General features: G+C 35.8%; 1 protein-coding gene across 4 annotated transcripts in view; it reads right to left on the reverse strand.

Annotated features, from left to right (window-relative positions):
• Positions 1–27506, reverse strand: part of SSBP2 (single stranded DNA binding protein 2) — a 417804-nt gene that overhangs the window by 44148 nt on the left and 346150 nt on the right. For 2 of the 4 annotated variants that reach the window (XM_043988504.1, XM_043988488.1), the window contains 5 exons: positions 23795–23861; positions 22506–22576; positions 16496–16563; positions 8001–8049; positions 2389–2424 (listed from right to left, as the gene is read on the reverse strand). In XM_043988504.1, coding sequence (XP_043844439.1) covers positions 2389–2424; positions 8001–8049; positions 16496–16563; positions 22506–22576; positions 23795–23861 — 291 coding nt within the window. Of the gene's footprint in view, positions 1–2388; positions 2425–8000; positions 8050–16495; positions 16588–22505; positions 22577–23794; positions 23862–27506 lie in introns of all 4 variants that reach the window. The other 2 variants (XM_043988494.1, XM_043988480.1) reach the window with 1 other exon arrangement.

Here is a 27506-nt window from a genome sequence, read left to right on the forward strand (position 1 = left end):
AAGTACACAATTGAAAACAGAGGAAAATATTTTCTCCATTTATTTTCTGTGAAATACCACTGTCTTATTTTACCATTATGCAAAACATGATTTATTTTCAATATGTGCAAAAATTCTAAACACTCTAGCTAAGCATTCTAAAAGCATTGAATCTATAACCTCCAAGTACAGTGTTCTATCATTTAATGATATAACCATATCACATAATGAAGTAAAAATGGAAACCATTTAATAGGACCTTCTAAATCTATGTAATGAAAATTATGTGTTTGTCATTTACTTTTTTTAAGATGTTGAATTCTCCATCTCTGGAGGTGTTTTGTTTTATTTTTATTTTTTGTGGGGCAATGAGGGTTAAGTGACTTGCCCAGGGTCACACAGCTAGTAAGTGTCAAGTGTCTGATGCCACATTTGAAGTCAGGTCCTCCTGAATCCAGGGCCAGTGCTTTATCCACTGTGCCACCTAGCTGCCTGTCATTTACTTTTTTTTTTTAGTGAGGCAATTGGGGTCAAGTGACTTGTGCAGGGTCACACAGCTAGTAAATGTTAAGTGTCTGGGGCTGGATTTGAAGTCAGGTACTCCTGACTCCAGGGCTGGTGCTCTATCCACTGTACCACCTAGCTGCCCCTCTGTCATTTACTTTTTTTGTTTTGTTTTGTTTTTGGTGGGGCAATGAGGGTTAAGTGACTTGCCCAGGGTCACACAGCTAGTGTCAAGTGTCTGAGGCCGAATTTGAACTCAGGTCCTCCTGAATCCAGGGCCGATGCTTTATCCACTTAGCCACCTAGCTGCCATTCTCTGTCATTTACTTTTAAAAATATTTGTCTTTGGTAGTGATCCACCGATTTTGCAGAAATGAAAACATTAAAAGAGAATTAATGTAAATAAACTCGTCTTTTAAAAAAAATTCTAATATTTTCTTCCTTCCATCAACCACCGTCACTATCAACATGTGTAGCTCTCTGTAGATATTCCTACTTCAGTAATTAGAAATCAGTTACAATTCTAAAACTATGTGTTAGAAGATTTGGAAGGTCCAACATTAGCTGACTTGCTGTACACTACTAATGTGAGTTATTCAAAGAGACTTTGGTTGTTGAATTATCCAGTGTGGCCTGCCTACAGAGATCAAATTAACCATAAAATAGCTAAATTTGTTTTTGTAGACAGTCTATCAAGGATCTTAATGAATGTCTCAATACCCTATTGAATAGCTAGAGGGCACTTAAATGTTCCTTTCAAGCCCCACACTTTACTTACTATAAATCACAATAATTATAATTAAAAAGAATGTATTTTCCAAATATCTCTTGCTTTTCATTGTATTTACATTTTATGTATTTCCAGAAAGAAATTGGGTTTTGTTTAATTAGGGACAATGAACATTGTCATTGTTTGAAGGTCTCAAAGTGAATTTACTTTTAAATGTTAAGATATGAAAAAGGCAATCTGAAGTAAAAATACTTAGGTAATTTCCTTCTCCTTTTAAGAGATTAATTTAAATTCACAACCTATTAACATACCACTGGTTATAAAAAGCTTTGGGATATGAAGTAAACATTCCTTTTTTTCTGCCCCTGCTAACTTAAAATAAACAAAATTCTGCATCTCAATCAACAGTGGCCAAAGTCACAGACTTCTGTAAGCCACCTTAACAAAAGTTTCCAGTTTCATATATTTATCCTCTGTTTCTTAGGTTAATATTGTTTTCTTTATATTTCACCTCTTTTCATGAGATGGGATCAGTGTAGTTTGTGAATGATATGATTTTCCAATGCATTAAAATCCAATTATGTGGAAGGAGCACTATAACACAAAGTTGCTTTTATTGCATAGCAGGCAGCAAGGGAAAACTAAGCTGTTGTTAAGTTTATTCAAAGTATTAGAGACATTTAGTATTTCCTACTTAAAAAGAACATTCTAAGAAAAGGCATTTGAGTTTCTAAAACAGATAAACTAAAATCTAAATCCTCACTTCTACTAGTCTGGAGTTTGCTGGAATGATACACTCTATATTTTGGGGGTGGGAGGGGGTCGGAGGAGGTTTAATATCTACTTAGACTTTAAAAGCAGGTTCAAGTGAAACACTATGTAACTGAGAAAGTCTCTCTTCTTCATTGGACAGAGTATATGTATTAGACTGGATACAGAGCATATGCTGAAATAAAACAGAGCACTCAGGGCAATTCTGACCAGATTGATAACTGTTCTACTAATGAACATCAACATATGTATTGTAGATGGCAGACAAAACAACTAAACATAAATCAGATGTTCACTTCTCAACCAATACACAAGGGCTCTTCTTAACATCTGGACAACTATTTCTTTGCCTAAGTAAAATGTAACATCAATTCTAATGAGCAAACAAACCCAAATGTACTTACTACATAATTCCCAGGAGATGCTGAGGAATATGGTATCTAGAATGTGAAAAGGACAAAACAATTTATTTTCTTTTGATTCATGTCAAAGAATCCAGGCTGAAGCAAAGTGAATTAGTATTCTAACTTTTAGTTAGCTTAAAATAAATTGAAAAAGTTTTTTAAAAAATAGAGGAAGGGTATTGCCAATAAGAAAGACAGAGTAGCAAAAGAATGCAAGAACCACTGCATTATCATTTTGTGGTTTTCAAAAATGAAGGCCAGATCTTTGTCAAGGAAAATTCAACCAAAGTTGTAGAGATAAGAAATGATCCAGTTTAAGGTTCCCATATACAGACTATTTAAGTACTAATGGTAACTCTCCCCCATGCTGATGAACAATATTCATATACATAAAATCAGAAAACTTACCAGTAACCAGAATTCTGGAAAGCGGAGTCATCTTCTCAGTTGTATACATGAAAAGCAGTAACTGGTACTGAACACTACTGAACACATTCAGTACTTCAACACTGGTATCAACCTATACCCTTTACTTTCTAAATGCTGAGTGTTGTATAGGGGAAAGAGTACTGCTTTTCAAGTCAGAGGATCTGGGTTCATCACCTGCCTCTGGCATTTACTCCCTGTGTGACGTTGGGCAATGATGATGATGATAAGAAGTGGCATTTTATTATATAGTACCTGCTAAGTGCTTTAAAAATATCTCATTTGATCCTCACTACAATCCTGGGAGGCAGATGCTATTATTATCCCCATTTACTGTTGAGAAAACGGAGGCAGAGATTAAGTGATTTACCTAAGTTCACATAGCTAGTGAGTATCTGTGGCTGGACTTGAACTCAGGTCTTCCTGACTGCAGGCCTAATATCTATCTGCTACGTCACCCAGCTGCAACCTCTCAAATTATTTAACCTCCCTGTGCTTCACTTTCCTTACCTGTAAAATGAGGGGGTGGGACTAGGTGACCCTTGAGGCCCCTTCCTCCCCTGTAGCTAGTATCCTACATTTTCTAACAAGGAAATCTGCTCAATTGTGAGAATGTGACTACTATTAACAAAATCATCTTGACCTCTCCATAAAAGAACCTTGACCAGGCTCCTCTGTAGAAGACTATTCAAAAGGATTACTATGCTTATTAGTATATAGCTGAATATTAAGAAATGAAGATGGGGGCAGCTAGGTGGTGCAGTGGATAAAGCACTGGCCCTGAATTCAGGAGGACCTGAGTTCAAATCTGGCCTCAGACACTTGACATTTACTAGCTGTGTTGCTCTGGGCAAGTCACTTAACCCCCATTGCACCGTAAAAAAAAAAAAATGAAGACATGAAAATTCAACGTCATATTTATTAAAATAAGCCTTTTATCAGGCCATGGACTTAAATAATAATACTTTGATTAGCTTGATGTGAGTCTTACCTCCTGTAGTGTAGAATACAACCTATTGACTCTTTCTTATCTCATGGACCCTTGTCCCCATTTTCTTATAAAGCCTCTAAAAAGGGTCCACCCTTTGTAGGCCCAGGGACAAGTGGGCCTCTAGCTCACTTGACATTGTATGCATACTAATGCAACAGTCTCTCAGGCATCCATTCCCTCCTTTTGCTATATGACTAGTCCATCTCCCTTTCCAGTCATCCATCTTTCTGCTGATGTCCTGGGTACTGGTTCTGGTTCTCATTTCTTCTCTGGTAGCAAGTTACACCTGACTGAAGTAGGCCACATGCTCTTCGGGTGATGTGCATTTTCTGTTCTTAGGAGACTATAGTTTTCTATGACTGCAGAGATAAAACTTCTAGTCAAGAATATGTCAAATACAAGATTGGCTTTTCTTTCAGGGATAAGGTTGATGTCAAAAGCACCCTGAAACTTCCTAAAGGTAACCTAGTTCACATTTCTTCTCCTCTCGAACCCAATTCATGCTATATCCCCAGTGTTTGTCTTAGATGCATGTATACTGATGGCTGAGTTCGAGAGGATGCAGATCATGAGATCTAATTTTCATCCTATTGGGTTTTACTGTCAAACTCCTAAAGCTGAGCAACTAAAGTGGTGCAGTGGATAGAGAAAGTGCTGGGCCTGAAGTCAAGAAGATTCATCTTCCTGAGTTCAAATCCAGCCTCAGACACTTACTAGCTGTGTGACCCTGGTCAAGTCACTTAACCTTGTTTGTTTCAGTTTCCTCACACGTAAAATGAGCTGGAGATGGAAATGGCAAAGTACCCCAGTATCTTTGCCAAGAAAATCCAAATGAGGTCACAAAGTGTTGGCCACAGCTGAACAACAATACTAAAGCTGAACTTTTTTGAGTGATTAAAACAAACAAACCTAGGCCTATGATTTCACTGGCATAAGAATCTCCCAGTGAGGAAACTCCCTCTATCAATGCAAATCTACACCCCTTTTTTTTTTTTCCTTTTTTTCTTTCTTTTTCTTTCTTTTTTTTTTTTTGGTGAGGCAATTGGGGTTAAGTGACTTGCCCAGGGTCACACAGCTAGTAAGTGTTAAGTGACTGAGGCTAGATTTGAACTCAGGTCCTCCTGAATCCAGGGCCGGTGCTCTATCCACTTCACCACCTAGCTGTCCCCAAATCTACACCCTTTTACAAGTTTAGAAAGTTGCCCAGAGTCACATAGCTAGTTTGTGTTGGAGGCATAATTTCCTGATTCCAAGGAGGTGCACTATGCCAGGCTGAACAGAAGCAAAATAAGGGTTAAGCCCATCTGACTTCTCTTTGTTTTCTGACATTGTAATCCCATTCAATTTCCACGATATGCTTATTTTAAACATCTTCCTAACTAATTACATTTTTAAAAACCAGCAAGTCAGTTTGGGGGGGATATTTTTAACACCAACTTCATCTGTTTCTGAGTTTTGGTGTTTCTTATACTGTTTTCTTTCCCCAGGACAATGGCAGTCTTACTTATTCACCTTCAGTTTGTCTTTGTTTCAATCTTCTATACATGTCAGTGAAAAGATGCTTAAGAGGCCTAGTATGTTTTCATTTAAAATAGAGGATTTAGATATATCAAGAGGGTTGATTTAATCATTTTCTCCCCTTTAGCATAGGCTTCTAGGCTTGTTATTTAATTGTGTAATGGCCAGAATTTGCTGCTAGGTTTGTACATCACACAGAGTAGTTAGCTCTTTGTAAAAGGAATTATGGATTTGGTAAACTAGCTTACAAGTAAGCTTTTCCTCCAGGCTTTTAAATTTTTTGGAGCTTAATTCAATTCAATTAAAAAAAAGTAAAAGTACCTAACTTGCCTAGTGTATTACACCAGACACTAGAGATAGGGACATGGCATTCATTCATTCACTCAATGGATATTTATCCATATGTATGTGCTAGGTGTTTTATGTGGGGGGTGGAGGTAGGTAGTATAATTATAAATAAAAAATAGTTCTTGGTTCATAGAGTTTGAAGCATAGTAATCCATCATTTAAACCTGTAGGATCCACTGAAAGTTTTCCATTGTTTTCTTATAGATGACTATCAGAAAAAAAATTCTGCTTGGGACTAGCTCCTGGCAAAGTGAAAATATTATTCAACTTGGGACCAGAAGAAACCATGGTATTCCTTCTCTGCCATTTACCAGTGGTAAGCTTATGAGCAAAACCCTTATCCTCTCTGAGCCTGCTGCCTCATCGGTAAAATGGGATATTAGGATTGTAATACCTGTATCACTTCCAGAATTATTGTGAAGATTAAATGAAATATATAGGAAGTGCTTTGTAAACATTAAGGCTATAAAATATTAGTTATTACTATTATTAATTGGCCAAAAATAGTATACAGGTATAAGAAAAAAGTTAAAAGAACCTGGACTGTTATGTATAGCAGGGAGAAGAGGTTGCATTTATATGTTAGTTGAATTGAGTTATTCAATTCAGATTAAAAAAAAACCCATTTATCAAGCTCTTATTATTTAAAAACCATCAGAATTACCAAATGCAAAATCAAACCATCCCTACCCCCAAGGACATTATATTTTACTGGGGTTGTGGAGGAAACAGGGTAAAACACTTACATAAATACAAAGTCATTACAGAAAAAGGGTTTTTGTGGGGTTTGTTTTTAAGTTTAGAATGTTTTCATGCTGGGTCCTGAGATCTCATTGTTAAATTTTCAGTGTGAACATTTACATCTCAGAAATCTCCAAATGCTACAAAGCAGGGCTTGATTTATTGCTCTATTGATTGTATAAACTTAAGGAAGTGATGGAGAAAATGTAGAATAATACAGAATAAACTTAAAAGTTTATCCTCTGAATCTTCTCCCAGCCCCTGAGAAGCAGGATGTTACATACTTTCTGGCACATCCCTGGGTCGCATTTATATGTGGATGAAGACAGTTTCATGGTTAGGTACAACTATTTGCAAAGCTTCAGAAGTAAGACATAGGAAGAAAACCCTTCATACTTTCCAAATTTCCTTTCTGAAATGTTTCCATATAATGAAATAGTCTCCCATGAATGAGAAATTGGTTTATGAATTTGCCAAATTATTCATATATACATATAAATGAATACGAATTGTGGTTCCTTTCTTTCTGTCTAAAATCAAGTTAGTTAATGGTTTATCTAATTTATTTTTAATATTTAAATTAACAGCAATATGAAATACTAGGTTAGTTTCATGTTTGCTTCTGTAACATAGAGTATGATTCTAAATTTAAAGGGAAAGAAAAAAAGAAAAACCTTCACATGCTTAGAAGGCCTAAATGTGGTCTAATTTTCATCTCCAATGAATCCACTATCATATTAGACATTACAATGGAAAAAATCAGAATGGCCAGATCCCTACCACTGTGGGCCACTAAGCAGATTGTGGAGAAGTAATAGGTTATATCTGTTACAGGCTATTTTAGGATACAAATATCTTAGGATACTCATTTAAAAGAAAAATGGTTAGTCTACACATTTTAAAGATAAGTCCAACCTGAAATATTTAGCAACTATTACAGTTGTGGAAGTTCATACGTTTTCTTAGGCACACTGACTAAAGGGCTATGTTAACAGAATGGATAAAATAGCAGCATTAATATTAATATGCTTGTAAAAAGTATGTATCTGAAAAGAACACACATATTACTTCTTTAAGTAGGAAAAAACCTCACAATAAATTTCATAGTTCAAAAGTATATGTATTTTCTTTAGAACTGATTCATCATTTCTGACGTGTGTGTACACATATACATACGATACTGGTTCTATCCAATTTACATTTTGATCTGTGTAAATGATTCAAAGGGAACAGCTAGTGATACCGTGGATAGAGTCCCAGGCCTGGAGTCAGTAAGACTCATTTTACTGAGTTCAAATCTGGCCTTAGACACTTACCAGCTATGTGACCCGCTTGCCTCAGTTTACTCATTTGTGAAATAAGATGGAGAAAGATATGGTAAACTACTCCCCTATCTTTGCCAAGAAAACCCTGAACACAACTGAACTGACTAAAACTAACTGAACAACAGCAAAATGATCCAAGGGTCTTCACAAGCAGGATGTTTTGCAAAGCTATTGAATATATTATTCTAAATAGGAGGTTCATTATTATGATAAAAATTAATTTCATAAGCTATAATAATATCCAGTCTCACAAATGTACTCACTGAATTGGCATTTGTTGGATTTGGCCAAGGTCTACCACCACCTGGACCCCTATAAGATAAGATAATAAACAAAGATTTAACTCAAATGAATTGTGGCTTCTGACCAACTGATACATAAAATTATTAAATAACAAAAGACCAATAATTCCACCAAAAAATTACTGTAGTCTTTTTACAACACAGAAATGACTTATGCTACTATGTCTCTTTTTGAAACAAAACAAATTATTTAATTACAAATATATGCTATCATTTAGCATTTTTAATAAATATTTTAAAACAAAACATTGTAATCCCTGGAAACAGTCAAGTCAAGCAATACAGATAAGTGACTAAAATGCAGCTTTGTACTTGTATGATTTACCAATTGTTAAAAGAAAGGAAGGCTATGAGCTCTAACTTTAATATGGTAGTAGCAATACCAATCACTACATTTAACCTGAGATTTGTTGTTGTTTAATGTCACCTTTATTTACATAGTTGTGGTAGGTTTGAATACTGCTCTTCTATTCCTGTTTACTTGTATCGCTTTACATGTCTTCTTACATTACTTTGAATTGCTCGTTTATTATACCATACAGTAAAATAATAATATTCCACTTACATACCACAATTTATTAATTTTCCCCAATTAATCGTTCACACAGATCATTTCCAGCCTTTGTTATTACAACAGGGCTACTTTCAATCTTTTTGTGCAGGCAAGTCTTTTTCTTTTTGAGCATAATCACCCTGGAGTATGAAACAAATGATGGGATTACTGGTTCAAAAGATACGAATTCTTTAAAAAAATAAGTTTTCTTGTGTATTTAGCAGCTGGGGCAGTACTCTCTCATGTGTGGCCCTCTGCCTCCCAAGTGACCATGGTATAGACCTGGCTAAAAGCCAGAACCCTCTGAGTTCAGGTTTGATGTTGGGATGAAATGAGGCACTTGAGAGTCATTGGATGAAGGAGGTGCACTTTGTTCAGACACAGCATTTCCATGTGAAAACTTGCCTGGTCAGTGTGTCATCAAGGGGTGCTGCCTCGTGTCATTTCAGGTGACCACTAAGTTTGAGGGGCCCCAATTAACTAAAGACAGGATCAGGAAGCTCCAACAGTATAGCTGGGGCCAACTGGGTGAAATGGGAGGAGGAAGCCAAGGAAGTCAGAGACACCAAGTCAAGAAAATGCTGCTCTTGTCCCAGATCCCAGGTTGAAAATGTTCTCTGGGTCAACAACTGCTAAAACCATAGCTCAAGGACTTCTGCTATATTCTGAGAAAGCCATTGGAAACAGTTTTTAAAAAAAGAATCCAGATTTGTGATTTAATTGGTATAGGGAATTCCAGATGAGAAAAATCTACTAGTGCACATCTGCACCTGCTTGGCTACTTGGAATCTGAGACAGTTGCTTGGGGGCTCCAAGAGATTAAGTGTTTTTCCCAAGGTCACACAGCCTTCACCTGTCAATGGCTGGACTTGAACCCAAGTTTTCCTGACTCTTAAGCCAGCACTCATGATGGTATGCCAATCACTATGATTGCTTCTCCTAGGTCAAAAGAAAAGACAATCTCAAACATCACAGTAAATCAAATGATCAAAAAAGATGCTCCCACATAATCATGGGTTAATATACTCACATAGATTACTTCATAAGATAAGGCATACCTGTGTGTGAACATACATTAGGCACATAGGTGCAAAACTTGTGTGGCCAGAGTATATATTTGGAGAGGTTCCCACCATAAACCCATATAGCCAGGGCACATGCTTGGAGGGCACCCAAGTCAGGAAGCTGTGTGGACAGGGCAACTGGTGTTTCTGATGCTGCAGGGCTGCTCATGGCTCTGGTCATATTACTGTCTGACTTTTGGTTGATTTCTTCCAGGTATCATGTTTCTGTTCTCTGTGGGTTTTCACTGCATTTCTGCAGGACTTCACATTGCTTATGTTGGGCACTGTATCTCTTTGCTCAGTGTCTAGTTGTCTTTGTTGGCCATCTATGTAGGTATCATTGTTAACAAGTTGCTCTCTGCTAGCATCTGTTAGACTTTAACTCTTCAGAGTTATCTGCTGGGTCCTCTGTTTCTGTGGTGTCTATACAGCCTCTCTCCAATAAGAACAGGCTGATGAATTTTAATGCGTAACACTAAACTGAGCTATTGATGCTATTGGGCAAGGCTATCAAAAAAAGAGAAAAAGCCATCAGAAAGTCTCCTGCCCAAGATGAATCCTTTTCTTTTAACTGTCCTTTACCTGGAGATGATCATGATCATCATCTAGTCTGATGGGTTTACAAAAGTCCTTACTGTTTCCATTTAGCTCTTGATTTTGAGCATATGTCCTTAAAACCTATTTAGGGGACTCCACCATCTGCCTCAAGCTCCCAAGAATTCTTTGATTGACGTGTAAATTATATTCCAGGCTCTTCTTTTATTCCTCATCCTTAATATGAATTCCCATGTGATTCAAATTTGTACTTTTAGATATGGTATTTGATTTTTCCTGGATGCTTATAAAAACCTTCATTTTATTGTTGAAGCTCCGGAGTCTGATGACTGAATTGCTGGGTGAATTCAACTTGAGGATTGTTTCTGTCAAAGACCTGTAGATTTCATTAAGCTTCAGTTTGTCCTCTGTTTTCAATGTTTCTAAGAAAATTGTTTTAGTAGGATTTCCTAAAATACGGTATTCAGAACCTTTGTTTTTTAAAAAATATACTTCCTGCAGACTAATAATTCTCAGGTTGTCTCACTCATTTCTGTCTTCTAGCCATGTTGCATTCACATGTGAATAATGTAGACATTCTTATAGTTAAGCTCTTTAAAAATTACTTATTTGTTCTACCTCTTCATATATTGGAACTATTGTATTTTTCAGAAATTCTACCATTTAATCATTCCTTTCTAATGAACACTCCAAACTGTTGAGTCTCATATTTATCTGGTTGACCTGACTTTTTCCTTCACTGATTTTAATTCTATGTTTATAGATGCCAGATAGCTTTATATTTCTGGTATTGAGCATATTACCATCCAGCAGATTTTTGTGTTGAGATCCCAGTTTCCCTTCGAAGTCATGTTATTATTGCTGTCCCTTTTTGCTTTCCTTCTAATGTTCTCTCCTCCTTTACTCTTGCCTTATAACATTTAGTCAATGCACTGAGGTCTTGTTGGGTGAAATTGTTCTTTTGCTTTTTTCTTTTCCATGAGAATATTATTTTCTGTGAGCATTCCACAACCTTGTTTTGTAGTTTTTTTAAAACTTTATTTGATGCATTTACTGTTATTTTAAGGTAACAAAACTGTGCTTAGTCATGATCATTCAAATCTCCACCATTGTGCTAGCCGTCTCTCCAATGTAGAATTGTTCCTGAAAAAATTAAGCTGATCATTAGTAATAAACCAAAACAATATAAAATTCTTTGGTTGTAACTATTCAAAATTATAACTCTGTGATTTTGATTTGCAATAACAATATAACAGGAACAACTATAGCTAGATGTTGTCATCTCCCCATGTTTTACACAGAGAGAGAGACAGTAGAGTACAGGCATATATTTGAAAGTCAGCATGGTGACATAGAGGACAGAGGATTAGCTCTGAAGTCAAGAAGGTCTAGGACCCAGTCCTGCCTTTAAAACATATTGGCAGCATGGTCTTGCACAAGTCATTTAAATTTTCCAGGCAACTCTCTAAGATTATAACTTCTATGACCTATATAAGCTATGAGGATTCTTATTGTAACTTTCACAGATGAATCATGAGTCATGGATCAAGGCCATACCTCCCTCTCAGAAGTTTTAGGAGTACCCCAGAGGAGTTGCCAGGGGGGTAATTCTTTGGGGGGGGGGTGTAATTCCTTAATGTCTTCGATACAAACCTTCTACTGATATGCTTTGCCCCATTTGAAAATCAGTTTAGTTAGCCAGACCTAAGTAGCTTTTAGAAAGGGCTACTTACTACAGTAGTAAAATCAGTTGTATAAAACATGTCCTAAAGTCTGACACATTCTCCAACAGGTATATACAGAGTCTAGTGAAAAGTGGGTTTAAGCTTAAAGGGCACATGTGGCAAAGGGGTAAGCCACAGATCTTGGTTTCTGGAAGTCCTTTGCTTGCATTCATGAGGTGCTCAAGACGTTCCCCTTAGTCATGGTACAGCCTCTTTGCTGGATTCCTGGTGGAGTCACGAATCTAGGTCTAGATTGGGGATACTGCTGGGACACCAAAAGAAAGATGGTAATGCCAAAATCCTCTGGGCCCTTCAAAGATCCCAAGATCCTCCTCCAACAGAAGGGGAGAGGAAACCTGCACAAGAGCAAATTGGAGTCTTCTCCTAATTCCCCTGCCCTCTAGAAGAGGTGCCTACTCAGAGCTTTTACTGGAAAGTTGTGCTTGCTCTAATTTTTCAAATGACTCTCCTGTCTTGACTTTCTTGATAACTAGTAGAGGACTCCTAAGACAGAGCCAAGTTTCCTCAGCCTATCTGAATCCTCCTTCATTCCTGTTCCAAGTATTTTTTTTTTTGGCACTTTTTAATAAAGTTCGTGGTTAGATTTAATTGATTAGGCATCTTGTCATTTACTTTAAGTAGGACACTGTGACTTGACTGAGCAAATATAAATCAACTTCCCCCTTACACTTATAGATGAGCTGCTGATTTCTATCTGTAGAAGTGGCTTCTATACCTGGAATGACCTACACCAAGAAATTACAGGTCTGGACCAAAAGAAAAAAAAGTACATTTACAGATACATACTCATGGAGTAAGCCACAAATGTAAGCTCTTAACTCCAACATTAGAGCTACTAGTGTTAGCTATTTTAATAGGGGCAAATATGTATTAAATGCTATGTTTATTGAGCTACTGTCAACAACCCCCTCCCCCCCCGAAATCCTCAGTCTGATAACTTGTCCTTTAAAAACTTTTGTTCTAATATTAAGTTTCTACAAAACCTGTTTTCAGAGCTAGGATTTCAGGACCTACTGACATCATGGACTCTATCTATGGTGTAAACTGAAGTATGTGGTAATCCTATATCAATGAATCATTTAGTCAGTAAAACAAACTCTCCTATACAAACTATTTGCTCTTCAGCTTTGTTTCAAGTAGAAAAATAAAATGGAGTAGAAAAATAATTGGTGGCCAAATAATACAGTTAGTTGATGGGCACAGGGCCATAAACACAAACATCTAGGGAGGCACTGTTCCCTTTGGGAAAGCCTAGACCCCAGCTGGAAATTCTGCCCTTCTCTTCCTAGATACTTACCACATCTGTCAAAGAAAATACTAAGAATTATAGTGCGAATTTGCTGCATTAGTTATTACTCTAGTGTTTCTAAAACAGGATTGGACACTTTACAAGTTTAGACTAATTCCTGGGACTTTCTTTTCACCTGAAGATGACTGGAGCTTCTTTTCAGTTAAATAACATTCTTTGTCATTGGCTGACTGAACTGTCAGTCAGCATCAGAGGCATAAAAACAAGTTAAATCGGTGGCTGGCCTGATATTGACTGATAGTCCTGTTAACCAGATAACAGCAATGTGACCCATAAATATTTCTTGGCTCTAATTCATAAAAAATCCTGCCCAAAGCCTTGATTGGAACACAGCGTTGAATCTATCATTTTAAAAATAGTGATAAAAGCAATATAATAAATTACATAGCTATCCTTATCATAATTTTGTATATTCTGTGTGAAGCTTAAACAAGAATTATTAACGTAGCATAAAAATAATGTACTCATTTTGTGACTTTCAAATGTTCTATAAACACTCATTTATTCTCAGCTCCCAATGGGTTTTCCATTAAATTACATTTTAATATTTTAAGAGAAGTATTAATAATAATTCATATTTATATAGTGAATTTTCTTCCAAGTGCTCAGAACATTTGGAATCTACTTTAACCTTCACAACATTTTTAGTTGGGGTGGGAGGAGGTGAGCAGGAAGGAGAGCAATGGTGCTGAATGGCAATTATTATTAGATAAGATTCTAAAATTCCTTGATTGATCACCCTCCCCACCTTTTTAAAAAAATATCAATCACATTACAAAGAATAAACATAATAACCCACTACATGAGGCATGTCACAGAGAGGAAGTTTCTACATAGATACAGCATAGGCATGAAATTTAAGTCATGTCATTTCATAGTAGGTAGAAAAATTGAAATTGAAAGAGGTCAGACTTTTATAAAACATGGCTGGCCCTCAAGGAGTTAGAGTGTATCATAAATATCAAAATAACTATTTTTAACAGAAAAATGAGAACTTAGACCTCTCTCATCTTTTTTCCTTTCTGTTTCAGACAGGAGATTCTCACAGAACTAGACAACATTTCTTATCTTAACTAAAATTAATTTTATCCTAAGAAAATAACACACGGAGTCATACATGTACAGCACTTGTAAAATAGGAAAAAAGAGGACTTTTTAAATGTACTTAATTATTTTATCTTCAGATAAACATATAAGGATCGTTTCCTTTTATATGGAAATTTTAAAACATGATCCTAAAAATTTTTATACTTTCTTCTCAATAAACATAACTTCTAAGGAAATGAAAATTAACTAAAATACAATACTGAAGGCAGCATACTACATAATCACCAAAATGTGGAGAAAATGAAAATTGCAGATTCTTTTAGATCTAAGCGTCATACAAATTGCTAAGAGTGCTATAATGGAGGAATTATAATACATTTGGATTCATAGCCTGGCTATCTATACATAAATGTAAATTGTCTTTAATGATCAACTAGAACCAAAGTATATGTCTAATGATTAAAGATGCTTTACAATAAATTTTTCACGCATATTTTTAGACTCCATAGTAGAAAATATGACTTGGATATGGGCTATTAATTATGCAAGCACAGGAGAACAAAGATAGTCATTACAGTTTCAGAGATTCAAGGAACATTTTAAGGCCATAAGTGATCATGTGGAATAATACCTTTTTATACTCTAAAACTTGTTTGCCTAACACACTAAATAATTGTAAAGACAATTAGAAGAAATTAGGCACACGTTAATAACCTTTAAATGATTACCACAATTAATCTACAAACATTGCCCCCACCTATCCCCCAAATTATAACCTCTATACTGTAAATGGTGCTACCCTGAATTTTTTACATTTTTATAGATTACTTACCTTTAATACTGATGTTATTAGAGTTGTAATTCTAGAAAAGAAGCGTATATTTGGGAAACTACTGCCAGAGGCAGCTAACATACTGGCTAAATGACCTGATGGCAAGCCATTGAATCTCCCTGTGCCCCTGGCAACTTTCTGGGGCTGTAAGTCATCAAATAGCTGCTGATCTGCTTCAGTAGCAGGAGTTCCCCAAACTGTAAGTTCCTTACACTAATGAAATCTCATATGGCCCACGCTCTTGGCAATTTTTTTTGACTCAACTTGTGACCAAAATTATTGATCACTAGTATTTTTTTCAGTGCTATTTAAAATGTTAATAAGTATGTAGACTAGATACAGTTGAATCCAAAAAACATTTGAGTAGAGCACCTTTTTATAATGTTCCATATTATCAATGTTCAATGTAAAACATCTCTATCACTTTGGATCATCCATCTTTAGGTCCATAGTTGCAATTCATTAATGGATTCTCCAGATTACCATTGACTTTTTAAATACATAACCTGGGGCAATTGAAACTTGTAAGGTAAATTGGATAATTCTGAAAATTGAATTTTCTCAATAAATTCCAGTACAATGGCAAATTGGAATAATTATCCAGTTCTCTAAAACAGACTTTTTAGTAAAAAGTCTCAATGACAGGGTGAATCAAACATTTATCAGAATTCTTTTGGGGATAGAAAATGATGAGGGTGGCTTTACCAAAGCTTACTTTTTAATGAAGATGGCTTTATCAAAGCTTACTTTTTAATCAGAGGTGAGGGTTGTCTTTTCCAATAGCTAATTGGCTAAAATTAGAAATCAAGTTTTAAAAAGATAAAGCTCTTTACTATTACAGGTTTGAATTATGATGCTGTTTACATCTTTGTTGTTTGTGACTATTGATATTTTCATAATTGGTACTGCAAGGAATCTATAAGCTCAATGTGGGGGCTCCCAACAATAACAGATGATAACTCATTCACATTTTCCATACTTTATTACTCCTGTTCATTTATTTTCTCATATATGCCATAGGAGAGCCAGCCAATATGCTGAAGACCTTCCTCTCATTATCTTGTCATTTCATGCACACCAATTACTTGGCATGCAATAAAACATTAGCAGAAACATCAAGCAAAAGGTTTGCATCAAGGACCCTGAAAATGACATACCCATTATTTTCACAGGTTGTAAAAGGAAAAAAAGAAAAACAATATGCAGAGCATATTTTGAAAAATGATAATATTTTACAATATTCAATTAAATAATACATACATTTCTTTTCTTGGTTTGAGCCAAAGCTCATTATTTGTTTTTAAAATGAATGTCATTTTAGTAAAGAGAATAGTGTAACAGATTTGCTTACATGTTCATTCCAGGCATTCCAGGGCCACCTAAAGCATTCAGAGGGGGCCTCATTGCACCTCCATAGTTCTGCAATGATAACCAAGGGTCAGACTACCACAAAACAAAAAAACAAAACCAAAGAGGAGGGGGGAAAGAAAGGAGAGCAGGTTAATGACTTCCCTACACAATTGCTGACTGGATAAGGCCTGTGCAATTCATTGAGGAATCCATTCTTGTATTTTTTTAATTTTTAGCTTATGAAAAATGTATGAAAATGTAGGCTTATTGAAGCCTTTTAAATGGATTTGAGAAATGTTTATAATCATAACATTCAACATGCATTTATTAATCACCTACTGTGTGCACAACACTGTACTTTTTAAGTGGGGGATTTCTTATTAATTATAGGCTTCTCATCTTGGCACAACAACAAAAGCAAAGATAAATGCTAGTGAGTTCAGTGTAAGAAAGTTGATTTGAAATATTCGATGAACACAATAAAAATTCCAGGGTTAAATTATAAACTCTGTAGTATCCTATAAAACCAAAACCAAATCATGCACGCTCATAAAAGTACTCATTTATATTTACATATGTATGCACATATATTTTATACATATATGTACGTGTAACTTCTTCAGCATAATGGTTAAAGCTAATTTAGAATTAAAAGTTTTTAGAGTTGGAAGGAACATTAGAATTCATCTAGTTTAAAGTCTGCCAGTGCAACAGTCTCTTCAACAATACCTTGACACAAGTGGTCATTGAGCCACCCTAAAACTTGCAATTATAATAGGAAATGTACTAATTTAATTGTTATAATATTCTTTCTAATACATCAGAAGCCAAATTCCTGTATTAGGGAATTAGTTTTCCAGTGGTAGCAATATAAAAGAATAAATCTCTTTCTGATTCTCAATCTGATCTTTTTCCAATTGGTTTACCCCCTTCCCTGTTCTTAGGAAAAGGATGACTTGTAGCTCTGATAAGAGTACAGTAGTTGAGAATAACCTAATAATTTGAGAATAACCTAACAGTTAATGGTATTACTGATTATAGCAACACAAGGTTAGTAAGACCAGATTACTATGAATGTTTCATTGCACCAAAAGTGAGTCAAGGTAAATAGGGAAATTATCCTGATGAGATGTGAAGTGCAGACGAAAAGATAATTTTTTTTAATTGATTAAGTGCTGTAATTTGGAATACACAAAGTAATACAACATATAGACCAATGACTGAAGTAGGGAACATGGGAAGATAAATCTTTTGGTAACTTGGACCCAAAGTCAAATGGAATGTTTACTCATTCATACCAATATTCAATCAATATTTATCTTTGTACGCCCACATCTCCAGTCCCTAAAACAGCATTCTGCACACAGTAGTAGATACTTAATTTTGATATGAATTGCACTGAACTATCGTGTGTCAACTATATAATCAGCACATATACACCATACATTCTAAACTTCATAACCAACATTATTTGGGCATCTTACTGGGACTTCTAGAGGAACCTATGCTGATTAAAAGATGTATTTATCTTCCATTTTTAAGGATCCAAAATGCTCCCGTGCTTGCAAATCCTTTCCTCTTCCACGTGAATCTCAACCTCAGAACACATCAGCAATATTCCATTGTATTTCAAAGATCACTGTCAACATGTTATTTTACAGAAGAAACCTCTATTTCATCCCCTCCAAGCAAATTTTTGGTTATGAGGTTACTGACAAAGTACACATTCTATAATTAAGAAATTTAAACATAAATTCTTATTAGAATCCCTTCACATCAAATTAGCCAGGAAATGGCTCTCATTTTTTCTTAATATGGTCTAGACAAAAGAATAATTTCTTCTTTCATTAATATATACATAACTAGTATAAGCAATTTGCTTTGTCTGTACCCTAAATTTGAAACACTGTCTGATTTCTTATGTAAATTAATAATAACATATATGAGAATGAAGAACAAGGATGTTGCTTGGACATAAGCAAGAATAATCTCAAAGAATGAATTCCTGTCTGTGTTATGATTATGTTAGCCATTGCTCACACACAAGATTTACTTGAAATGGGTATTTTCTAAACTTTACTAATTTAATTTATTTACTACTTAAGCCAGATAAATACACAGCTGTGTAACCTGGAGCATAACCATAATGACTAGAATGAATGCTCACTATCACTACATTTTCAAATGCAGTCTAAGTGCTTTGACATCTGAGGTGGGCATTGGTGTGCCTTTCTGAACAATGTCAGCAGAATGCCTCCAAAATAAAATTCATTAAAAATAAACAAACAGGGGCAGCTAGGTGGCACAGTGGATAGAGCACTGGCCCTGGAGTCAGGAGAACCTGAGTTCAAATCTGGCTTCAGACACTTAACACTTACTAGCTGTGTGACCCTGGGCAAGTCACAACCCCAGTTGCCTGACCATAAAAAAAAATAAATGAATAAATAAGTAAATAAATAAAAATAAACAAACAACCCCTTTTAGGTAGAATTATTGTGTTTGGAATGATAAAAGCTGAAGGGTCAGCTGGAAATTAAATAAATTTAATAAATTTTGACATGAACAACTAAGCATTAAGAAAAATTTCTGGAGGAAAACTTCAGCTGCTAATTTGTCCAGGGGAAATCTATTTGATTGTGTTATTTGACAATGAAAGCACATTTAACCGATGAAATATACTGTGAGAATAATTAGATATTTGGTCCAATATACACTGGTTAATTAGCAAATTGCTCTTATTAATGAAACTTTTCACATATTTAATGATGCTTAAAGGAAAAGTATAGCAAAAAGGTGGAGAAGCAGAAATATAAATTGAAAATCCAACTCAAGTTGAATCATGATACAGAAATATTAGAAAAATAGTTTAAATTTCTTAAAGACTTATCCAAGATCTTTAATTGAAAATAAACAAGCAAATCCTGATTGGCTTCAAATTCACATTATCTAAGTTCAACAGAATTCTCATCACAACAGTCATTTATTTTACTCCTTCCTAAATGATTTTGTATCCCATTCCCACAGAGGCTATTCCAAACCTCTTCTCTCCTCAAGCCTACCACATAATCTCTTCCTTTCCCACTTTTGGGAGGGTCTCACCTCATATTTAATGAGAAAATAGAGACCATTCACTATGACCTATCTCCCACTCTATCTCTTACCTCAAAGCCACCTGACATCATCCCCTAGTCTCCCATCCTTTATTAAAGGTTTTGATGAACAGGGGACCATTCCTCTTCCTAAGGTCAACTCTTTTATGTGATCCTACCATCTCTTGTATTCTCCAGCAAACTGCCCTTAAAAATTATTCCTTCTTTTTCTCCAGTCTCTCCCTATCTCCTGGCTCCTTCACTACTATGTATAAACTTCTCCAAATCTCCCCAATGCTGAAACAAAGAAAGGCAAAACAAAAATTGATACCCACACTTGATCCAACCAATCCCTGATTACTTCTCCCTTTCTCAACCAACTCCTAAAAAAAAAGCTCTTACATTTGTTGTCTCCATTTCTCTCCAAACTCCTCAAACTAAGCTGAAATTACTCTCTCCAAAGTTACCAAATATATTAATATGTTATTTGCCAAGTTTGATAGCCTTTTCTCAATCCTCATCCTTCTCAACATCTTGGCAACTTGACAGCCAGCTAACCACTTTCCCCTCCTCAACATATACTTCTCTTTAGGTTTTTGTGACACTGCTCCTTCTCAGTTTTCCTCATAAATGTGTGATGATTCACTCTTATTATAGTCTTCTTGGTTGGTTTATCACCCATATCATGATTCCTATCTGTGGTTGTACCTCAAGGCTCTATCTTAGCTCTTCTCTTTTCTCACTTGGTAACTTCAGCTGCCATTTTCTCTGACTGAATGATAAGACTTTCAAGATTTCCCACTTGCTAGTGCCTCTTTCTCTCTAATTATCTTGTATTTATTCTGCATATTTTTGCATATATGCATATGACACATGTTTTTACACACATGCATAGACACACTACACATAGAGTATGTACACATACACATATGTATTGTGTGTCTACGCATATTATATAAGCAGATGTTTGCCCTAATTCGATGTAAGCTTCTTGAGGTCAGGGACCATTTCATTTTTTTGTTGTTGTATTCCTAGCACTTAGTACCCTGCCTGGCACCTTGTAGACACTTAATAAACACTTTTCTATTAATTGGTTGGACCTAATTACCACGAAAACTGTTCTGGTTCAGGTAATAGTTTGGAACTTGCAACTTAGATTTTGTTTCATATAAGTACTCTGAAAAGGTAAGCTTAAAAACATATAAGTTGAGCTATATGAAGCCCATATGATTCTCTAAAGTCACCATTTTATACATATTCATAATTTATTATGTTCATACTTTCTAAAACTTTGAACCTTTTGATTCAAACTGTCAGACTACTTGAACACAATTTAATAAACTTAATTCATCACTTTGCAAATTAGGAACTTGTGGACAAAACCAATTAAAGTATCTAACTAAAGATGCTTAAAGGTTACCTAAGAATGTTTTGGGTCCAGAATAACTAGTTTCATTTAAATTTGGATATCTTGGGAAAAACTGATTTTGACTAATCTTAGAAAAATATTAAGGGACAGGGTTAACAATTTTAGTGATTATTCAGAAATTTAATGGAAATAATTTCTCATATGATCAATTGGTAAATATTGATTTAGTGCCTATTATGTTATAGGCACTGGGGATAAAAATACAAAGAATGAAATGAAATCAACTAGCAATCAACTAGCTAAGTGGAAAACTCAAATAGTTTATCTTTAGCATGAGTTAATATGACCAGAATAGTCATTCAAATGAGCCACGAGAATAAAATTAATTTGACATCCTGTCAGGTACTTGAAAAATAATGAACCAGCCCAATGCTCCTTTTACAAATCCAAATTGCCATCAAACACATTCTAAAAGAACAAAACTATTAGTTGCTTTCATGAGGACGACAGGGAAAGAAATCCATGACTAGTTAGTCATGTGAGAGCCTCCCTGCACAGGTTTATATAACTCTCATCTCTGTTATTCTGATTCACTCTTTAGAGACTAATTTCTACTTCAGGCATTTTTTTTTGCAAACGTAAGAAAAAATGTAAAGAAACTAAAACAAATTTGACCTCCTGGGATAAAGTGTTTAAAATGCCAGTGATGGGTAGAGAAGTCTCAATTCTAGTGTATAATCTCTTGCTTCTGGTAAAGTACAGCTGACATATATTGAATAGTATTAGATCTTTACAAGAGAATATACTTCAAAGATGACTTCTCAAGGGCCCTCTGGAGTACACTAGAAAACTGTGAATATAAAACTCACATGATTTTTTAACGTTTTGCTATTTAACATGATCAACACCTTGATTTTTATTTAGGATGTCACAACTTTATTCTTAGTATATCTAATAGAAAGGCATTGCTACCTATCAATTACCAAATTATATTTCTAAATACATTTCCTCTAAAGAGGAACAAGAACTATACAAATAAAGTGGAAAGCTGTTAAGGTGTGATTTACGACACAGACTTGGATTTACACAGATAAAATCACGTCCCCAGAAACACAACATTATATCAGGCATTTGTCATGTTAAAAGCCAGATATAATATGGTTAGCCAGTGTGAAATAAGTATTATGTATGAGTCCTGTTTTGGAAATAAACACATTGTTATAATGATTTAGAGACCAGTGGTGGAGTGGATATGATTTAGAAAATTCATAATATATGTGTAAACATAGGCATCAAAGTGGCCAGTCTCGTTTTTTTAAAATTAGCTGGTGTTATTGTTCAGGTGCTTTTTGTATACTGTAGTTGAAAATATTTTTGCATTTCAGGATGTGAAGTTACAATAAAGTTATTACTTATGCAGAAAAAAATGAGTATTATGTTATATAACATCATTATTAGTCCTATTCTACAGCTCCTGAATCACAAAAAGGCTCTTGGCTATGTTTATGATTTACCTATGTCAATTACCACATACAAACATGCATGCCAAATACCTGTGGCCCTAAGGGAACCATTCCTCTTGGAGGGGTCATTCTCTGCATTGGTCCACCCATGTTTGGATGTCCTAAAAAAAGACATGAAAATGTAAGACTTCAATGGGAATGAATGCCAAACAAAGGTTAACAGTCTTAACTTATATAAGATGATGGCATTTCAGGCACCTGATTGAAAACTGTAGTTGCTTAACAACAGATGACCCCTGTTTCTGAAACTACTTAACATCCCTTCCCACATTCCTTATCATTACCTGGGATTCTGCTACTTTTTTAGAATAACCCCATTATCTTTATGGGTACTCTAAAGGATACCTTAGAGTTACTGTTCCTGGTTGAGAGCATCCCTTGGCTTCAAGAGAGAGAGTCAGATTCAAATCATGCCTACTAGCTGTGGTACAGATTAAGGGAATCATCCTCTCTGGACCTCAACTCCCTCATCTGCAAAATGAGGATAATGGCTAATGTATGTATCATATTGAATATCATAGGGAGGCCAAATAAGACAATGTATGAGAAGTGTTTTTAAAATCACTAAATAAATGTCAGTAATGACAAAACAACCCTCAAGTCTTAAGGGGTGTGTGTGTGTGTGTGTGTGTTTAATCTAGTAATGTAAATTATTTTGGTTCATTCTGTGGTCATTTCATTGTCTCTCAGCTTCTCTACCAGAAGTGGTCAGAAATGACAAGCAATTGTGTCTGACTGTGATTTCCATTTGGGGTTTTCTTGGCAAAGATACAGGAGTGGTTTGCTATTTCCTTCTCCAGCTCATTTTACATATGAGAAACTGAGGCAAACAGGGTTAAGTAACTTGCCCAGGATCACACAGCTAGAAAGTTTCTGAGGCAGGATTTGAACTCAGGGAGATGAATTTTCCAGACACCAGGCCCAGTGCTCTATCCACTATACCACCTAGCTGTTGTTTACACCCTACCATCTCCCCTACCCTGCCAATTTTACTATATGCCTCCATAAATGCAAATCATAACATACAAATTACAGAATGACAGAAATGGAAGGAATTTTCAAGCCCAACTGCCACAGGCTAGGAAACCAAGACCTAGAGAGATTAGGTGACCTCTCCAAGTAAAGTTAGTGACAGACCTGGAATTAAAATCTAGATCTCCTGATAGTTTTCTAGTTTGCTGCAATCGAGTAAATTACATGCACAAATTCAATGGTAACAGATGGTGAAACTTAGAGAAAGGAAATTTACTTGAAAAAGTAAAGTATTTCCAGTAAGATTCTCAGCATCAGTTTCATAGCACACATTTTAAAGAACTAACCTTGTTGTCGAGTTGGGTCCATTCCACTAGGTAGTAATGGCTGACTTCCTGGAACACCTCCAAGTGCCTAATGTATTCAGAGAGAAACAAAGCATGATGACATAATTCAACAGATTACATATTTAATCCTTAAATGAATTTTAGCATTTCTAAGGGGTCCTTCTCAATCATGTCAATTTATGAAAAAAATCCTTAAATGAATATGAGGCCATTCATTGACTATTACTGATCAAAAGAAGATATATTTCATGACCTCATTTGGAGGTGAATAAGAGACAAAGACTCTATGAGCACAAAGAATTGAGAAAGAAATCATCAACTTTAGAAGAATGCATTTTCAAAAAGTTATCTTTTACATAGTTCTTCACAAGTCATATACAAATGCATCTCTGTTGTCTGGGGGAGACTTTGGATCCTTAAAGACTATGTTAACCAAGTACAAGGTCAAGTAAGTTCTACCAGGCTGGGAAAAGTTCAAATAGTCTTATCAACAGACTTTGTCTGCTTCCTGAGAACCAGACTATGTACAGGAAAGGTTCATCAACTCAAGTCTCTTGATAGTCTCTTGATAGTGAATTCTTTGGCCATGGTAAGCATTAAATAAATTGCGACAATACTGCATTTGGGAAAACTGTATGGAAAGAAAAGGCTTGGGGCAGCTAGGCGGCACAGTGGATAGAGCACCGGCCCTGGATTCAGGAGGATCTGAGTTCAAATCCGGCCTCAGACACTTAACAATTACTAGCTGTGTGACCCTAGGCAAGTCACTTAACCCCAATTGCCTCACCAAAAAAAAAGGAAAGAAAAGAAAAGAAAAGGCTTAAAGTCTAATAACTGAACAGAGCCAGGCAAAGACTGTTTGGTGTATGCATGATGCCTCTTTGCAATATTTTCCTTTCTCTCTCTCTCTCTCTCTCTCTCTCTCTTTTTTTGGTGCTCCTTCCTGCCCATTGCCACTTCAGGTTCTTTCTGTGCCTCTGTCATTCACTAATATATCGTCTTTTGAGGTTCATGCAGTTCATATCTATGACCCAAAGTCCAGGTACCTGTTGTTTATAAAGATTACTCCCCTACCTTCCTCAATGAGTTCAGTATCTGGTTCACAACTGTTCTCTCCTCCCCAGTTCCTGTCCTCATACTAGGGGATTTCAAATGCTCTATTGGGCATTCAAAATCCTCCATAAATCAGCCTCCTTCTACCTTTCTGGTCTTCTTACACCTTATTCCCTGACAGGTACTCTTTTGTCCAGTGACACTTTTCTCCTGGTGGTTCCACAAATAAGACACTCTGTCTCTTGACTCTGGGCATTCTCTCTGGCTGTCCCCCACGCCTGGAACACTCTCCCCTCTCTACTCTGACTACTGACCTCCCCGGCTTCTTTTGGGTTGTAACTAAAATCCCAAATGGTACAGAAAGCCTTTCTCTGAGCCCTCTTCATTCTAGTGCCTTCCCTCCATCAATTATTTCCTATTTATCCTGTATGTAGCTTGTTTGTACATATTTGTTTGCTTATAGTCTTCCCCTACTAGACTGTGAGCCCCTTGATAACAAGGGCTACCTTTTGCCTCTTTTTGTATCCTCAGGGCTTAACATGGTGCCTGGCATATAGCAGGTGTTTAATAAATGTTTATTGCTTGATCTCTTATAACAAATAATATAAAAGAGAAAAGAGGAGATTAGCAAAACTAACTAGTACATCATTCAAATCAAACATATATGTTCTGTTCAACTCCCTCGTTCTACACCTCTGCAAAGAAGGAAGGTAGATGTATTCACATATCCTTTCTTTGGTGCCAAACTTGTTTATTAAATTTGCACAGCATTCAGACTTGATGTCTGTTGTTGTTTCTTGTACATTACCCTAGTTCTTTTGCCAACTGTTTTCCTAGTTCTGCTAACTTTGTATTGGTTTGTAGAATTCTTCCCATGCCTCCATGCTTTCTTCATACTCATCATTTCTTATGGTGTAGTAATATTCTATTGCATTCATATTTCGTTAGACAGTCCCAGCTGATGGACATCTATTTTGTTTCCACAGAAAGTGGTACTATAAATATTTTGGTGTCTATTGGGCTTTTTAATCTATCCTAGACCTTTTTGGGAGTACCTGTCTAGTAATGGAATCTCTGGGTAAAATGGTGGGAACTTTTAAGCCAGTTTCTTAGCAAAATTCAAGGTTGCTGATGGTCAAACTAATTCACAGTTTTACCAAATGTGTTATTAGTGTGCTTGTTTTCTCACACAAACACCCTAAAACTGTCTATTCCCAATTTTTGTCATCTTTTTCAATTTTGCAGGGTGTGAGGTGCTTAATAAATACTTATTCCCTTCCCTCCCATTCCATGAACACTGAATGCCCCTCCAGTTAAATAATTATTTCCTTAAAAAGTTTTTTATTTGTAAAGCTTGTCTTAATTAGTGAAAAATCTGAATAAACAATGTATAGTTCTGTGACTTTTGTGCTTAAGACAGAACAATGAGGAGTATCTGTAAACAAACATACCAAAACTTAAGGATATAAATGAGTATTGTCCCTTTGAGAGACTAAATATGTATTGCAAAATGATGCCACAGAGCCCATAATATTTTTGGAACTTCTCTCTTTGAAGCTGCCTTCAAAAACTAAGACATTCTTTTAAAATGCAACCCAGTAGTGGTGAAAGTTCATACTTCTGGTGGAAGTAGAGTTGATATTTTGAAATAACTAAAAGTTATGTGGATAACAGTTCAGTGAAAATTTTGTTTCAGTGAAATCTGGAAGACTACCATGGTGAAGAAATTTTAGACCTCAGTTCAACACTGAATCTTTCTTTTTTTTCAAGTCAGCAAGTGTTTATTTTTTTAAATAAACATTTTAATTTAGTTTTGAGTTCTAAATTCTGTCCCTCCCTCCCTCCCCTCTCTCCTCCCGGAGGCAGTAAGCAATCATACTGAATCTTTCAAATGTGGCAATTTCCATCTAACCCAGATTTCCAACCAAACTGAACTATTTTGCATGAGAGTCTCCTAAATGGTGGAGAGAATGCTGATGTGGTGCTGCATAAATGTCTTGAAGAGCAGTGTTTGTAACACGAGTTTTGGCAAGGAGGGACATTGTTCAAAAAAGACATGTGATTCCAGACCCTATTCAGGAATATCTCCAGGTAGGAGAAAGGGAAAGGCTCTCTTAAAGATAAGTAACAAGTCCCCGATTTTCAGTTTGCCTCTTGAGAGACTTTAGGAATTTCCCCTTTGGCAAGACTGGGGACTCTCTCTTGGTTTGAGCTGAGATCTTGCTCCCAGTGGGAGAGCAGATTTAGTTTTGTGTATTTTCCTGTATAATTTAATCTATAAAACTTCTCTTATTTTTGTTTTCTGTGTGCTTGGATAAATGGTTTTCATTATTTGTGACAGCCTTTGGTAAAAGCAGATTTTGGAATTAAGGGACCAAGAAAGTGGTTATAAGTTTAGAATACCTTCCCCTCTTTAAGAGGGAGTTACTATGGAAACTAGTGGCTTTTTGTTCTGAATCAATCATGACTCTATACCAGTAATATTTTGTATGGGGTGGGAGGAGGGCAGACAGATATAATTATAGTCTGGTACCCTTATCTCTGTGGAGAACTGAGCACTCGTCTTCATGGTACTTTCTCTTATTCCCCTCAAGGCAGAAATAACAGTCTACCTTAGAGAGGAGTGAGCAAGAGTCCAGAGATACCCAGCAATACTTTC

Source organism: Dromiciops gliroides, chromosome 1 (genome assembly GCF_019393635.1).
Source record: "Dromiciops gliroides isolate mDroGli1 chromosome 1, mDroGli1.pri, whole genome shotgun sequence".
In the NCBI taxonomy this organism is placed as follows: Eukaryota; Metazoa; Chordata; class Mammalia; order Microbiotheria; family Microbiotheriidae; genus Dromiciops; species Dromiciops gliroides.